At 42.5% G+C, this 17,831-nt stretch overlaps 1 protein-coding gene across 1 annotated transcript in view; it reads right to left on the bottom strand.

Moving 5' to 3' along the window:
- Window positions 1-17,831, bottom strand: part of Fam193a (family with sequence similarity 193 member A) — a 191,013-nt gene that overhangs the window by 49,727 nt on the left and 123,455 nt on the right. Inside the window, exons 6-7 of the mRNA XM_045130323.1 lie at window positions 12,095-12,219; window positions 5,726-5,873 (exon numbers count right to left, since the gene is read on the bottom strand). Coding sequence (XP_044986258.1) covers window positions 5,726-5,873; window positions 12,095-12,219 — 273 coding nt within the window. The remainder of the gene's footprint in view (window positions 1-5,725; window positions 5,874-12,094; window positions 12,220-17,831) is intronic.

Below are 17,831 nucleotides of genomic sequence, written 5' to 3'. Positions count from 1 at the left end.
TATCTTCTGTAGGAGATACAATGATCTCCAAGAAAATTTAAGATGATCAACTCAGAAGCTATTAAGAGTTAATGAGAAGCCAGGCGTGATGATGCACACCTTTAATCCCAGAACTCGGGAGGCAGAGGTAGGAGGATAGCTATGAGTTTGAAGCCACCCTGAGACTACGTAAGTGAATTCCAGGTCATCCTGTGCTGCAGTGAGACCCTACCTTGAAAAACCAGCCCTCCCCCCTCAAAAAAAAAAAAAAAAGGAGTTAATGAGGGACTCTGGGGAGACTGGGCATCAAAAAATCCAATTCCTTGGCTGGAGGGATGGCTTAGGTTAAGGTGCTTGCCTACAAAGCCAACGTACCCAGGTTCAATTCCCCCAGGACCCACGTAAGCCAGATGCACAGGTGACAAATGCATCTGGAGTTTGTTTGCGAAAGCTGGAGGCCCTGGCACACCCATTCTCTCTGTTTCTTCTGTCTCTCTCTCAATAATTTTTTTTAAAGCTAAAAGATATTTAAAAATTAAAAAAAAAAAAATCAACCCCCAAGAAAGTCATTTCTCATAATGGCCCAAAAATGAGAGCATGATGGCATAAACTTGGCAAGAAATGCATAAACTTCACAGAATACAAACAAAACAAACAAACAAGCAAGCAAGCAAACAAACAAACAAAAACCCTGACAGACATTATCAGTCTCAGAGCTCCTTCCCCCCTCCCAACTGACCTGAAACTGAAGTCTTCTTCAAAGAGCCCCACTTTCTGCTCTCTCCTCTGCTTCATGGGGACCTACATGACCCTGGCTCCTTTTCAGCTTGCATCTTCAGCCTTCCCCCACCCTTTTTTTATTTTTTTCAACCTCCCTTTGCTGACCTGGCTCCATGTATTTTATCTCTTTTTTCTGTCTTTATATATAGCATGGTTTCTCATTCTCTCTGCTTCCTCCTAAGCATACTCTTCCTCCCTCCTTTCCCCATTTGTCCCTTGGCTGGTAGCTGCTTTCCTTCCAGCTAGGTTCCTCCCCCACCCCTTTTAAGCTACTTAGCACAGCTGTGCTCAGAGCTGATAATAAAGTACTCTTAATTAATCCACATGTTGGTCTCAGAGCCTCTCTCTCAGATCTTCTCAGACCTGACACATACTATATTGAATGGGAGGGATCCACCTTGGAGCCAATCTTCCTCTTTTTTAAAAAAAATTTAATCTGCTTATTTGCAAACAGAAATAGAAGAGACAGAGAGAATGGGTGTGCCAGGTCCTCCTGGCCATTACAAGTGAACTCCAAATGCATGTTTGCCACACTGTGTATCTGGCTTTATATGGGTACTAAGGATTGAATCTGGGTAGTTAGGCTTTGCAGGTATGCACCATAACTGCAGAGCCCTCTCTCCAGCTCCTGATCTCCCTCTTTCTTATGTATGTCTATATATTTTAGTACCTATTACTATTACAACCTTAGAAATATATTTTAATATTTTAATTTATTTATTTGAGGGGGGAATAAAAAGAGAAGAGAGAAAACAGAGATACAGGCATACCAGGGCCTCTAGCTACTGCAAATGAACTCCAGAAGCATGTGCCACCATGTGCTTATGTGGGTCCTGGGGAATTGAACCTGGGTCCTTATGCTTCACAGGCAATTTGATTTCCCAAAGCCATATTCACAAAATAGTGTGTGCATCTGAAGTCCGTTTGCAGTGGCTGGAGGCCCTGCTGCGCCCGTTCTCTCTGTCTCTCTATGTCTCTCTGCTTAAAAATAAATGTTTTGTTTTTTTTTTAAAAAAAAAACAGCCAGGTGTGGTAGCTCACACTTTTATAATCCCAGCACTCAAGAAGCAGAGGTAAAAGGATCACCTTGAGTTAGAGGCCACCATGAAACTACAGTGTGAATTCTAGGTCAGCCTGAGCTAGAGTGAGACCCTTACCTCAAAAAACAAAATAACCCTCCCCCTCCTGCAAAACAAACAAACAAAAACATATGGGAGTAAGGGCATAGTGAGAAGATGGGATATAAACTGGTTCAGGCACTCTGGACAGAAACCTGGAGGTGCCTGGCAATTAAAATATACATATTCTCTACTCTAGTGAAGTGGGAGGAAGATATGAGAGATGATTTTACACTTGATCTTAGCCAAAAGGCTACATCCTTATGTATGTTTGTTTGTTTGTTTTGAGGTAGGGCCTCACTCTAGCTCAGGCTGACCTGGAATTCACTATGAAGTCTCAGGGTAGCCTGGAACTCACGGTGATCCGCCTACCTCTGCCTCCCAAATGCTGGGATTAAAGGCATGGGCTACCACATCCGGCCCCAGCTTTATCTTGTAAATGAAAAAAAAATTTTCTCCAGAGAGAAAATATGCATATTACTATGTTTATATACCATTTCCACCAAGACCAGCCACAATAGCAATGTTTATTATATTTTTAAGTGAATCTAACTGCAGGCAACAGATATATGAGGAAATATTACATCCAAAGGATTCTTTAGTTTTAAACAAAGAAGGAACTTCCCCTTTCTAAGAGCTGTCCTGGGATATTTTCCATTTCAGGTTGTGTTTTTCTTTTTTTTTTTTTTTGAAGTAGGATCTCACTCTAGCCCAAGCTGACCTGAAATTCATTCTGTATTCTCAGGCTGGCCTCAAACTCATGACTATCCTCTAACTCTGCCTCCTGAGTGCTGGGATTAAAGGTGTGCATGCCACCACACCTGACTGTTTTTGTTGTTGTTGTTTTCATGTAGAGTCTCAACTCCAGCCCAGGCTGACCTGGCTCTCTGTAGTCCTAGGCTGGCCTTGAACTCACAGCAATCCTCCTACCTCTGCCTCCTTTGTGTGCTGGGATTAAAGATATGCATCACCATACCCAGCTTTTCAGTTGAATTTTTCATCTACTACATCTATCAAAGGGTAATCAAGAGGATAGGATGTAGACACTGTCTGGCTGAGGCCTTGGAAGAGCAGCAATGAGTGCTTATCACAATGCTAAGCAAAGCCCAGATACCCCCTTTTCTAACTTAAATTATCATTTTAATTATTCAATTGTCTATAATCACCTAAAGGTTATTCACCACTATATATGCTTAGGTTGATACAACATGAGGGAGAAGTTAGGGATAAATCAGTATGCCTAAATGAAGGGTGAGATAGAGGTTGATATTCTATTCAGAGAAACTTCCAGACATCAGAGCTGGCAATAGGTTGGCCTCTTCTGTTACATACCAGGACGGTAAGGCCTCTGTTCAATACACAGAGCTAATTTGCATATAGGCTGGCAGAGTGTTCCCCAGAAGGTAATCCCTGCAAACCTAATAAATACTGGGCAGTCTAACTGAGCATGGTGGCACAGGCTTTATAATACCAGTACTAAAGGGGTAGATGCAAAAGTATGATAAGTCTGAGGATTGCATGGACTATGAAACAAGACCTTATTATAAACAAATGAAAAAACAAAGCTGATTATTCCAGGTATTTTGTCATAGTGATAGAACTGAGTAAATATCTTTTTCCTTGTTCCTTCACAGAGAACTACTGATTGTACCTCAGGAGACCAGAGCTCTCCCTGATACTCCCTCAGGACACCTTCATGTTCACTTGCCATGGATATACTCCATAGACAGCCCACAGCCAGCAGTCATACTTTTTCAAAACAACATGAGGGGGAAAAAAAAAGATTTATGTGAAGTTGAACATCATCCATGTGATTCTTATTAGCAAGGTAGAAAACTGAACCTGGATTCAACTGCCAAGGTCCTCAAGCAGATCCTCAGGGAGAAAAAGGTAACTCTCATTTGTCTGCAGCTCCTTCCTGCATGCTGCCACATAGCAGGTACTGACAGAAGATTAATGCACACACAGGGCACAGAGCCAGAGCAGCTTTTGGAACCTCCCTGTGGTTGCCTCTGCACAATTTGGCAGCTGACTACCTGGAGGCTTATGATCTGTTTTGTGACACTCCAGAGGGACTGCTACAGCTGAGGCCCCACCCATATGTGCCTATCAGCCTTGCCATTCTCACCATATTCTACAAGCCAAAGACAGAGTGCTACAGCTACCTAATCAGCTCCAGTGTTCTCTAAACTTTAATCAGTTGTATAGTTCAATAGTCCTGCTCCCATATAGTCAAGGAGTCCTATGCAGTGACAAGCCACAGCTGAAGAATAAGTTTGATTATATGACAGTCAAAAACTTCATTTAGGGCTGGAGAGATGGTTAAGCACTTGCCTGTAAAGCCTAAGGACCCCAGTTCGAGGCTCAGTTCCCCAGGTCCCACGTTAGCCAGATGCACAAGGGGGGCGCACGCGTCTGGAGTTCGTTTGCAGAGGCTGGAAGCCCTGGCGCGCCCATTCTCTCTCTCTCCCTCTATCTTTCTCTCTGTGTCTGTCACTCTCAAATAAATAAATAAAAAATTGGGGCTGGAGAGATGGCTTAGCGGTTAAGCGCTTGCCTGTGAAGCCTAAGGACCCCGGTTCGAGGCTCGGTTCCCCAGGTCCCACGTTAGCCAGATGCACAAGGGGGCGCACGCATCTGGAGTTCGTTTGCAGAGGCTGGAAGCCCTGGCACGCCCATTCTCTCTCTCTCCCTCTATCTGTCTTTCTCTCTGTGTCTGTCGCTCTCAAATAAATAAATAAAAAATTATAAATAAATAAATAATTTTTTAAAAAAACTTCATTTAGGGTTGTATGCCCCAGGACAGAAGAGAGAGCACTGCAGAGACCAAGGACACACAGCACAATTACAAGTCCTTTGGGGTCACCAGTCCTATAACAAGCTTAACAGCAATATCAGAGTAGAGTACGCAAGCTTAAACTCCATAAGATAGCAAAGGCAAGACTCAACAGTCTGAAGGAATAATTCTACCAGGTTCTGAACAAAAGACTTTCTGTCACCATACCCATGGTCTCACTGAAACAGCTGCTGCATATTGTATGGTGTGAGATCACACTATCAGTGAAATGCTTCAAGCAGGGCAGTAAGCACATCCTAGTCCCTTCCCTATTCCCAACCATCAGTACTGACATGGACACTAACAATAGATTCAGCCAGTGTCCAAATAGCAAGCATGATCTTGGAATGGCATGTGACAAATCCACATCTTAGCCCAGAACCATGGTTCTTTCTACAGTCTTATAAGCACATTACCAAACTGTCATTTCTCCCCCCTTAGTCCTCATACCACTGAGACTTTTAAAATAGGGCCACTTGAGTGCCTTTCTTGCCTAGCTTTACCAGGAGCTATAGAAGGCAGAGGGCCTGGGTGAGCGGGATGGGATATCATTACCAAAGACCTGCCCAGTGTATGAGGGTGATATGACTGCCTAGCACTCCTCCATTCAAGTCCATTTCCAGCAGGTACATCTACCTCTCCTGCTGTCCTCCACCTTTGTAAGTCACGTGTGTGTGTGTGTGTGTGTGTGTGTGTGTGTGTGTGTGTGTGTGTGTGTTTTCCCTTTGTGGATAGTTTTGGGTGGAGAAAGAATGGGCCTTCAATAGTACCATGTTTGACAAAATGGCCCCTGGAATTATAAGGCCTAGTGGCTTCCTAATGGTGTCCATAGGAATTAGAGTCTGCACATATGATATGATGGTGGGTAAGACCCAGTTGAGGTGGACCTAACTGCTGCACCAAACAAGCATAGCTGGGTCAGGCTGTCTGCAGTGCTATGGTTTCTACCTGGGCATGCCAAGAGACTGCTGGGACCTAGCACCTCAGGCTGTGCCTCTGGCGCAGCGTTCACCTGCTCATCCACATAGGCGTCGATCCTCTTCTGGCACTCCAGCCACTCCTCAGCAACTTTGCGCAGCTCTTCTTCTGAGCGCTGGTACCTCTGCAGCAAGGTGCTATATGTGTCCTCATTGCAGGTGTCATGGGTGGTGGTTCCTAGCCTAGAAGGGAGAAATCCTGTCACAAAGGAACAACCAGATAACAAAGCCTTGTTCCTACTGCTACTATCTACCTTTGACATTCCTAACACAAAACACAAGAATGTGGGCTGGAGAGATGGCTTAGCGGTTAAGCGCTTGCCTGTGAAGCCTAAGGACCCGGTTCGAGGCTCGGTTCCCCAGGACCCACGTTAGCCAGATGCACAAGGGGGCGCACGCGTCTGGAGTTCGTTTGCAGAGGCTGGAAGCCCTGGTGCGCCCATTCTCTCTCTTCTTCTATCTGTCTTTCTCTCTGTGTCTGTCACTCTCAAATAAATAAATTAATTAATTAATAAAAAAAAAAACACAAGAATGCTACTATACACCACAATGAGACTGCTGCAAAAGCTGAATAGGTTACATACAAAGGCACTCTAAACACAATCACATGAAGATGATGTTGAGAGATGACAGCTCCTAATGAAAAAAATTAATAGGAATAACAATGCCTTTAAAAAGCTAAGGCTGGTGCTACAGAGATGGGTTAGCAGTTAAGGCACTTGCCTGCAAAGACAAAGGACCCAGGTTCAACTCCCCAGAACCCACACAAGCCAGAAGCACAAGGGGGCACATGCATCTGGAGTTCATTTGCAGTGGCTGGAGGCTCTCTCTGGCACACTCATATTCTCTCTCTCTCTACTTGCCTATTTCTGTATCTCTCTCTTTCTCAAATAAATAAATAAAATATGTTTTTGAAAAAAAAAAAAACAACCAAGGCTGCACACCTTTAATCCCAGCACTCAGGAGGTGGAGATAGGAGGATCGCTGTGAGTTAAAGCCACCCTGAGGTCAGCCTGGGCTAGAGTGAACCCCCACCTCAAAAAAAAAAAAAAAAAAAAAAAAAAAAAGCCAAGCCTTCCAGGCCTGATGGTGCACTCCTTTAATCACAGCACTTGGGAGGCAGAGGTAAGAGGTTCAATGCAAGTTCAAGGTAAGCCTAGGCTAGAGTGAAACCCTGCCTCAAGAATACAAAAAATGGACTAGAGAGGGGCTGCTCAGCAGTTAAAGGTGTTTGCTTGCAAAATAGGATAGCCTGTGTCTGATTTCCCAGTTCCCAAGAAGATGCACTAGGAAGCACATGAGTCTGGAGTTCATTTGCAGTGGTAGGAAGCCCTGGTGTGCTCATATTCATTCTCTCTGTCTGCCTCTCTCTCTCTCTCTCTCTCTCTCCTAAATAAATAAATAATTTTTTTTAAAAAATCCAAGGCTGCTAAATATAGAGCTGTACATTGTTTTCATTATTAACATATGCTACTGACCCACAGAAATAATACTTTTTGAGAAATATGAATGATAGTCATTGAAATTACATGTGTACACATGTTATGAAATATAAGTATGCTCATGTGAAAGGAAAGAGATATGACTGCAGCATGTTTATTTTTAGTTTTCTGAAGCAGGGTTTCACTGTAACTCAGGTTGATCTGGAACTCACTCTGTAGCCAGGCTGGCCTCAAACTCACAGCAATCCTCCTACCTCGAGAGATGATGCAACAGTTAAACATACTTGCTTGTGAAGTGTGATGGCTTGGGTTCCATACTCCAGTACCCAAAACAAACCCAGATGTGCAAAGCAGCACATGTATCTGGAGTTAGTTTGCAGAGGGACAGGCCCTGGTGCACCCATTCCCTGGCTCTCTCAAGTAAATATTTTTTTTTTCTAAATGTGTTAATACTGAGTTTTTTTTTTAAGTGTCTACCTGTTCATGATTTAATTTTCATAACCTTATTTATAACCTAATAATTTGATAGGTAAAGGTAACAAAATCATTTTTAAATATTTTATTTTTATTTATTTGAGAGAGACAGAGAGAGAATGGGTATGCCAGGGCCTCCATCCACTGCATATTAACTCCAGATGCATGTGCCACCTTGTGCATCTGGCTTATGTGGGTCCTTGGGAATCAAACCGAGGTCCTTTGGCTTTGCAGGCAAGTACTTTAACCACTAAGCCATCTCTTCAGCCCCAACAAAATCATTTTAAATTAAAACTGTCACATGTGAAAATGGCTGCCTCTTTTCCCTTTACCAGTCTCTAGCCTGGGGTGGATCATACTTGTCAATACTGTACAAAAATGAAGAATTCACAAATAAATCTCTCAGCTGCTAAAAGCTACCTATCTGGGTGTCCATTCAGGCTAGGCTTCAAGAACTACTGCATATTGTCACAGTCTTGAAATAAGTTTTCTCCCAACCTCTACTGCCATCAGTCTTGCTTTCACTAATTTTCACTGCATGCAAAATTCAATGACCCTATATCTGGCCCCTTGTTCTGCATGTTCCTTCCACTCCTACCATGAATAAGCACACCCTTGTTCCCAGTTACAAACCAACTGGACCTTGCAAGGACAGTGGAACAAACTGGGATCCTGCCTATGATTTTGGTGATATTACAGGTCATGTGAGCATGCATACATAGCACCTGTACAAGAAAGACAGTCTATTTTCTTAAAAGATAAGCTGCTGAGAAAATGGAGAGATGGCAGCGAGCAGAGCCACAGATTAAAGACTCAAAAACTAGGGAAACGGGCATGCTCCCAACTGGCTGGAGAGCAGGACTCCTACTCTGAACCCTGGCCCTCCTCCATGGCAAGAGAGTGCCACACAGAAAACCCCTGTCACACACAAATGGCCAGGCTGGGTTGGCCTGCCAAAGAAATTTCTGGCCGTTTCATTTCCCTTAACTACATCAGAGAAGAATCCTTATCTCTAGCTTGGTTTTCACATGAGGTTTTTTTGAGGAAGGGGACTGGGACAAGAAGTCTGTTATGTAGCTAAATAGATAAGAAATGTTATAAATCCAGTTGTGTTTGAGAGTTGTTTGTCCATATGATTTTTTTTAAAGTTTAATTTCACACAGATGTTTTTTCCTGAAATTAATTTTGGGGTAATATGTAAAGCAGACATTTTGTAACCCTGTAAAATACATAGGGAATATAACATTCCAGTGTACACAAAGAAGGCAAATTCTTTAATCAAATAAAAGAGTATTATAAAATGAAAAAAAAAAAAAACTAGGGAAAGAGCTGGGTGTGGTGGCACATGCCTTTAATCCCAGCACTCAAGAGGCAGAGGTAGGAGGATTGCCGTGAGTTTGAGAATACAGACTGAATTCCAGGTCAGCCTATGCTAGAGCGAGACCCTATCTCAAAAAGAAAAAAAAAAAAAAACTATGGAAAGAGAATAGGAATTGTCTGGTGGTTACAAAGTTTCTGCTTGGGCAAATAACTAAATTTTGAAAATATGTAGCTGTGATGGTTGTAAATACCATGAATGTAACTAAACACTTAAAATATTACAATGAGGCTAGGGAGATGACTCAGTGGATAAGAGCACTTGGCTGAATTCAATCCCCATGTACTGATGGAGATGGAGCCACTGTGACTGAAAAGCTGCAGCTCCAGTTCAGTGAGAGACTCTGTCTCAAAGGAATGAAGTTGGAAAATGATTGAGGCCATGTGATATTCTCCTCTGGTCTCTGTATCCATTTGAATGGGGTGCATGCATCTGCACATGCATATGCTATACACATACAACATAGCTGAAATGACAAGCTTTATAGTACAAATACTTTACCAAGAAATTTAAAGTAATGTAATATGCCAAAAGCCACTGAAATGTACATTTTAAGTATATTAGCTGTACAGTATTTATATTATCTCAACAAAGCATCTAAAAAGTAATTTTCTTAAACTTTTAAACTGTTACGGTTTGAACATGAAATTTCTCCCAAAAGCTCCTGTGTGGAAGGCTTAGTTCCCAATGTAATAGTGTTCAGAGGTAAGGGGTTTGAGGTGCCTGTATCATGGGGGCTCTGACCCCATCAATGGGTTAATCTATCAATGGATCCAGAAATGAATGGGCTTTTGGGAAGCAGTGGGAGGAGATCATTTGAGTTGTGCCCTTGAGGGTGTATTTTGCCCCTGGCTCCTTCCTCTTTGTGCTTCCCAGCTACCACAGCTTTCCTCTGCCAAGTGCTGCTGTCATGATGTACTGAATCCTCTGAGCCAAAATAAATCTTTCCTTCTTATAAACTGAAATTGCAGATGGTTTGTCAGTGTTGGAAAACTAACAAAAAAAGAACTAAATCAGTTTCCATGCAAAAGGACAACCGATGGGTATAAAATATGTTTTGTTTTTATGGAAATACATGTTTGGGTGCCAAGATATCATGAGCTCACTGACAGTTCTGGGCAGATTCTGAAGTAGTCACCCTACGTATTGGCTACAGGTTGCTGTCTTCTCATGATGTACTAAGCTGTACATATGCTTTGCAGTTTTCATGTCTGTATTTTACTTTATAATCTTATAAAAAGTTGAACAGGCCTAGAGACAAGCCCCTACCCCGAAGGTAGGGTCTCACTCTAGCTCAGGCTGACCTAGAATAGTCTCAGGCTGGCCTCCAACTCACAGTGATCTTCCTATCTCTATCCCTTTAGCATGTACCACCACACCTGGCTTAGAGACAGTTTTAAACTACAACTGTGTATTTCACAGTTGTTTGTATATAATTTATGGTAAAAATTTTTATGAGATGTTAAATGTGTATTTGCATACTGGAAATTCAAGTCTGAACCATTCTTGGGTCTAACAAGTGAAGCTATGGTGAGACATGAAGACTTATTTTTTCAAAGTAGGGTCTCACTCTAGCTCAGGCTGACCTGGAATTCACTATGTAATCTCACAGTGGCCTCGAACTCACAGCAATCCTCCTACCTCTGCCTCCCAAGGGCTGGGATTAAAGGCATGCACCACCATGCCCAGCTTGAAGACAACTTTTATTAGTATGAATTAATACTCACTTCTCAGAGGATATACTGTTTGCCTTCTCCCCAGTGCTAGCTAACTCCTTTTTCTCATTTTCCTTTGTGATTAGAAAGTAAAACTGAGTGAACCCCAGAATGAATATTCAATATTAGGTAGGGCACTGCTGATCTTTGGAGTTGACCATGAGAAACAAAATACACAGACCATGGAAACAGAGGAGAAATGGAATTTATAATGCTTGTCAGGTTTCCGTCACCCAACTGTAGTTGGATGACAGACCCAAACCCACTATTACTCATCAGGGAAAGAAGTCACAGGGTGTATATCCTGAGACCTGCAGACCTGGGACCCTACAGGATATCCAGCTTTGGGTGCATGTGAACCTTGTAACCTAGACAAAGGTAAGCTCGTTGTGTCAGTCCATAGCTTCAAATACTCTACTGACTCCTTTTCTTTCATAGGGTTGCAGCCTGTTGCATATGCCTCCCACAGTGTACTGGGTGCTTTTAAAGAGTACACACAGAAAAGAGTGGCCCAGAAGCAAGCTGAGGCTGAGGGAATGCTGAAAGGGTCAGATCAAGCCTACAAGTTCCATGCCATTTCCTCACAATATCTTGGCCTGACTTCCTCTGCTGTGATTCTCTTTTACCTGACTGCTTCTCAGGTTGTTCTTTCTCTAGAAATAAGGTCACATTCTATTATTTTAGTATGGCCAAATCAATGTGACTCCTGTTGGTGCTCCTATGTAATAAACAGACAAGGATAGCAGAAGCTTCAAATTGTGTTACTGTGGTAGCTCATGGCCACTTAGTACTGTTGAGTAATGTCAGCCTACCTTCTGACTTAATATGACAGCTGCAGGGCAAACACATGCCCAGCCTGTATTCCCTCACTTATTACAGTGCATCCCCAGCAGATTTCCACCAGTGAATTCTGCATGTACACTGGGGTCTTGTGAAGATACAGAATCCAGCTTCCCAAGTGAGACCAGCAACATGGAACTCTACATCAGGACAAACCCAACAGGTAAGAAAGAGCCAACATGTAGCTAAGCCTATGAAGCCAGTGTTCTCTCAGGTCTGAGTGTTTTCCTCTACTTTCCCTGCACTCCTGTGAGCATAGCAAGAATCCTACTAACACCCTGCCTAAGTTGAGTCCCTTTTGTCAAAGTAAATCTTTTTGTTTACTATATCTTTCTTATATTTATGGGGAATTACAGTGTTAAATCTCAGTAGCTTTTACAATGGTTTATTATTAAAATAATAAGAAAAAAGTTCAACTGTGGCTCTCCTCAGGCTTCAAGCTTTCTGCCATAGGCTCTGTTATTGTTCCACAACAACTTCCATATGGGGTGATTTTCAAGCACACACAGCAGATAATAGGGAAAGACCATGCTGCTGCACCTCAGGAAAGAATACCTGATCTGTGACACCAGTGCTGGCAAGCTGCTCTGCAGAAGTGGCTCTGAAAAGACCAGGTTCTCAAACAAGTGTTTATTGTGCAGCTCCCATGTCACCTGAAATTTCTTCAAGTGCTCACTTTCCTGGTTAAAAAGGATAAACAAAAGATTTAGTGAGTTGATGAAGGTGTGAAACTTTTCAGATGGACTCCCCCACACCCACACTTGCACAGGCCCAGAACATCCTGCTTCTGAGGAATTATAGATCCCTGCCAGTTTAAGAACACACCAGATCAGTCAGCCTCCCAAGTAACCCACACAGAGGAAGGTGCCAGGTTAGCACAGACATGAAGGGACAAAGAAAGAAAAGAAACAATATATTTGCTGTTTCTTAAAAGTAGGCTTTCAAAATGTAATGGAATCACCATATTTTAAAAAGCTTCTGTTAGTACATAGAAATCTTTTGAAGTCAAGATTAATACTTTTCTTACCTGTCTTGAAAGATTTCTCATTCTGCGGCTGGGGATATAACAAGGTGTTAACAGTATTTGCCTAGCATGCATGAAGTCCAAGTTCAATGCCTAGCGCTAGATAAACTGGGAGTCATGGTGCATCCCTGAAATCCTAGCACACAAAAGGTAGAAGCAGAAGGAGTAGGGGTTCAAGTTCATCCTGTACTACATAGTGAATTCAAGCCCAGACTGGGTTACATTAAAATAAATCCCATAAAACACACCTTATTCTGATAGATATAAATAAATACTCAATTACTGATACTCTAGCAAAGGTAAGGGGTTCCATTTTTCTAAGAAACTTCAACAAACTCATCAGTCACTGCAGATAACACATACTGGGAACACACTGCCATGGCATTACTCTGCCTTCTCCCACTGGACTATTCTGATTTTTTCAGCCATTATTCTTAGTCTTAATTATTCTAGAAATTTTACTAGTGACAGTTAAGACTTCTTCACTACTTCTTATCTCTCAACCTCATTTATAGGCTCTACTTCTTTGTCTCTTTGAGACATATACTCTAGAACTCTTTTTCTTTTTCCAATTCACCAAGCCTTTTTCTTTAACTTGTATACTGTTTAATCTACATATTAAGTTTCTCTCCCTCTTTCTACTGTACCTGGAATGGAACTCAGAGCCTTGGGCATGCTATCTAAACAATCTACCCCTGAACCATATCCCCAGCCTTTATTTATTCATTATCTTTGCTTTTCAAGGTAGGATTTCACACTAGACCAGGCTGATCTGGAACTCACTATGTAGTCTCAGGGTGGGTGGCCTTGAACTCATGCTGATGCTCCTACCTCTGCCTCCCAAGTGCTGGGATTAAAGACATGCCCCACCACGTCCAGCTTCCCCAGCTTTTTTGAAAAATAATTCTTGGGGGCTAGAGAGGTGGCTTAGCAGTAAAGCGCTTGCCTGTGAAGCCTAAGGACCCCAGTTCGAAGCTCAATTCCCCAGGACCCATGTTAGCCAGATGCACAAGGGGACGCATGCATCTGGAGTTCGTTTGCAGTGGCTGGTGGCCCTAGCATGCCCATTCTCTCTCTCTCTCTCTCTCTCTCTCTCTCTCTCTCTCTCTCTGCCTCTTTCTCTCTGTAGCTCTCAAATAAATATATAAAAACAATTTTTTTTTTTTAATCTATGGGTTGGGGTCTGGAGAGATGACTCAGTGGCTAAAGTGCTTGCTTGCAAAGCCTGATCATCTGGGTTCAATTCCTCAGTACCCATGTAAAGCCAGATACACAAAGCGGCACATGTATCTGGAGTCCACTTACAGTAGCAGGAGGCTCTGGTATGCCTATACTCAACTCTCTCTCTCTCTCTTGCTCTCAAATAAATAAATATCTTTAAAAATCAAATTGGTTTCAGGCTAAAGGGATAGCTTAGTGGTTAAGGCACTTGCCTGCAAAGTCAAAGGACCCTGGTTCAATTCCCCAGGACCCACGTTAGCCAGATGCACAAGGGAACACACACATCTGGAGTTCATTTGCAGTGGATGGAGGCCCTGGTGTGCCCATTCTCTCCCACCCCCCATCTTTCTCTGTCAAATAATAAATAAAAATAAAATATTTTTTAAAAATCAAATTGGTTTAAAAATAATAATAATGTATTTTTATTACTTATTTTGAGAGAGAGAGAGAAAGGGGGGAGAGAGAAAATGGGCACACCAGGGCCTTCAGCCACTGAGAAGTCCAGACATGTGTGTTCCCTTGTGGTGTATGTGCAACATTTACATGCTTGCATCACTGTGCATCTGGATACATGAAACCTGGAGATCTGAATATGGATTCTTAGGCTTCGTAGGCAAGTGCCTTAACTGCTAAGCCATTTCTTTAGCCCAATAGTAATGTAATTTTTTGATAGACACTTCATAAAGCCCAGACTGGCTTTCAACTCATGATCTTCTTGCCTCTGCTTCCAAATGTGCCCTCCACCCAAGGGTGGGTCTTACTCTAGCCCAGGCTGATCTGGAATTCACTATATAGTCTCAGGGTGGCCTTGAACTCACAGTGAACCTCTGCCTTCCTATTGCTGGGATTAAAGGCATGTGCTACCACACCCAGTTTAAGTTTGAATTTTTAAAAATTACATTTTTCTGGGGGCTAGGGAAATGGCTTAATGGTTGAGGCATTTGTCTGTGAAGCCTAAGGACCCCAGTTCAATTCCCCAGGACCCATGTAAACTAGATGCACAAGGGGACACATGTGTCTGGAGTTCGTTTGTAGTGGCTACAGGCCCTGGCATGCCCATTCTCACTTTCTCTCTATCTGCCTCTTCCTCTGTCTCCCTCAAGTAAATAAACAAAATATTTTTTTTTCTTTTTTTCTTTTTTTTTTTTTTTTCGAGGTAGGGTCTCACTCTGGCTCAGGCTGACCTGGAATTCACTATGTAGTCTCAGGGTGGCCTCGAACTCTCGGCGATCCTCCTACCTCTGCCTCCCGAGTGCTGGGATTAAAGGCGTGCGCCACCACGCCCGGCTAACAAAATATTTTTAACTACATTTTTATGCTTCCCAGTTCTTTTTTGTTTGTTTCATTGTTTTGTTTTGTTTTATGAGATAGGGATTCACTCTTACCTAAACTGGCCTGGAATTCATTACTTAATCTCAGAGTGGCCTCACACTCACAGTGATCTTCCTACCTCTGTTTCCTGACTGCTGGGATTAAAGGCATGTGCCACCACACTTGGCTTCCCAGCTCTTTTTAAGAAATATTTCATTTATTTACTTATTTATATATTTATTTATTTCACAGAGAGAGAGAGAGAGAAAATGAATGGGTGTGCCAAGGCCTCTAGCCACTGCAAATGAATTCCAGATGCAGGCACCACATTGTGCATGTAGCTTACATGGGTACTGGGGAACCTGGGTCCTTCAGCTTCACAAGGCAAGCACCTTAATTGCTAAGTCATCTCTCCAACCTCCCCCAGCCCCCCTTTTTCTTTTTTCTAACCTGGAAAATACTTCTTTAGCATCTTAATTGTTAATTCATAAATTCAAATGTACTTTATTTCTTTATAAACACAGCAAAGAATTATTTGATATTCTTTGTAAATGTATCTTTAATATGCGATTCTGTCTCTTGCTTTCTGCTGGCTCTCTGTTGTGAACTCTGTGTTTTGTGTGACTTTTTAAAATGGTTTTATTTATTTATTTGATTTTTGATTTTTTGAGGTAGAGTCTTGCTTTAGTCCAAGCTGACCTGGAATTCACTATGTGGTCTCAGGGTATCCTTGAACTCATGATGATCCTCCTACTTCTGCCTCCCAAGTGCTGGGATTAAAGGCATGTGCCACCATGCCCAGCTTAAAATGGTTTTATTTGTATTATTTATTTGCAAGCAGAGAGAGAGAGAGAGAGAGAGACAGAATTGACATGCCAGGGCCACTTGCCATTGTAAAGTAACTCCAGATGTACGTGCCACTTTGTGCATCTGGCTTTATGTCAGTACTTGGGGGTCAAATCGAGGCCATGAGATTTTGCAAACAACCTGAGCAGTCTCTCCAGGACTGATTTTTTTTTTTTTTTAAAGGCAGAGTCTTACTCAGGCTGACTTGGAAATCACTCTAGCAAAGGCTGGCCTCAAACTCACTACATTCCTCCTACCTCAGTCTTCTGGATGCTGGGATTAAAAGTGTAAGCTGCCATGTACAGCTAATATTTTGTGTTTTATATAGATGTATGTGTATGTATATGTACATATATATAATTTTTATTTATTTATTAGAGAGATGGAAAGACAAAGAGAAAGAGAATATGGGCATGCCAGAGCCTCTAGCCACTGCAAATGAACTCCAGACACATGTGCCACCATGTGCATCTGGCTTATGTGGGTTCTGGAGAATTGAAACCTAGGTCCTTAGGCATCTCAGACAAGCACCTTAACTGATATGCCATCCCAAAGAGAATGGCAGGGGATGGGGAATGGGGAGTGCTGGGGAAATGGCTCAGCAGTTAAAAGTGCTGGCTGCAAACTTGCTGGCCCAGGTTCACGTACTCACGTAAAGCCAGGAGCACAAAGTGGAGCATGTGTCTGGAGTTTGCTTGCAGTGGTTAAGAGGCCCTAGCATACCCATTCATATTGTGTGCCCCTCCCAAATAAATCAATAAAAATATTTACAAAAAAAAAAGCCAGGTATGGTGGTATCCAAATATAATCACAGCACTGGGGAAGCAGAGACAGGCAGGCAGATCAGATCACTGGGGCTCACTGGCCAGCCAATCTAGCCTGCTAGGCAAGTTACAGGCCAGTAAGAGACCCTTGTCTCAAAATATAGGCAGTCAGTGCCTGAGGAATGACATCTGAGGTTGTTTCTGTCCTTTATAAGCAGATGCATACATGTGGACTTGCATACATAGATAAAACAGTTAAGGTATTGGGGATTGGCCTTGCATATGCTAGGCAAGCACTGTACCATTGAGCTAGACCCAAGCCCCTCTAATTAAACTATGTTAACTTCTTAAAATCCATCCTACTTTATCTGAGGTGGGCATGGATATCAGCAGCAGTTTCTGGAGAGTGCACTCTCTTTACAACCAGAGTCCCTGTACAACTATTTCAGGAAAGAGGGATGTCACCTCAAACTGCACTGACATTTTCTTGGGAGACAGGGAAAGGTGCAAATGTTCCACAGAGGAACTGCATCTCTGAAGAGTATCAGGGGAGAACTCTTAATGGGGAGGGCTCAAACAGTGCAAGATGTGGAAGAGGGTGCCCAGGACAGCCAGCACTGCTCAGGATCATTAGCATCCAGTCCTGGTCACTTGACCAACTTTTTTCTCTTTTCCATTTTTTTTTTATTGACAACTTCCGTAATTGTAAACAATATCCCATGGTAATGCCCTCCCTCCCCCCAAACTTGATCTACTTTTATCCAAGCACCTCCCATGCCACTTCTTGGGTTACCCAGCATGGCAGTGGTCTGAAGGAAATGAGCTTGGGAAAGTCTGAGGCTTTTGCGATGACTTGCTAGGTTGTGTTACCTGAATTTTTCTAGTCTCAAGAGTAATACTGATTAGAACATTTTACCTTAAATCTTGGGAAACAGTGTTTATTATTTTTGTTTCAAAATGTAGTTTTCCAACCAAAAAAAAAAAATAAATAAAACCAGCCCACTAAAGTATCACTTAATAATCAAATAAAATGGGCTGGAGAGATGGCTTAGTGGTTAAGGTGCATGCCTGCAAAGCCTAAGGACCCAGGTTTGATTCTCCAGGTCCCACATAATTCAGATGCACA

The sequence above is a fragment of the Jaculus jaculus genome, chromosome 11 (genome assembly GCF_020740685.1).
Source record: "Jaculus jaculus isolate mJacJac1 chromosome 11, mJacJac1.mat.Y.cur, whole genome shotgun sequence".
Lineage (NCBI taxonomy): Eukaryota > Metazoa > Chordata > Mammalia > Rodentia > Dipodidae > Jaculus > Jaculus jaculus.
Note: the sequence above shows the minus strand (reverse complement) of the source record. Positions and strands in the feature narration are given on the sequence as shown.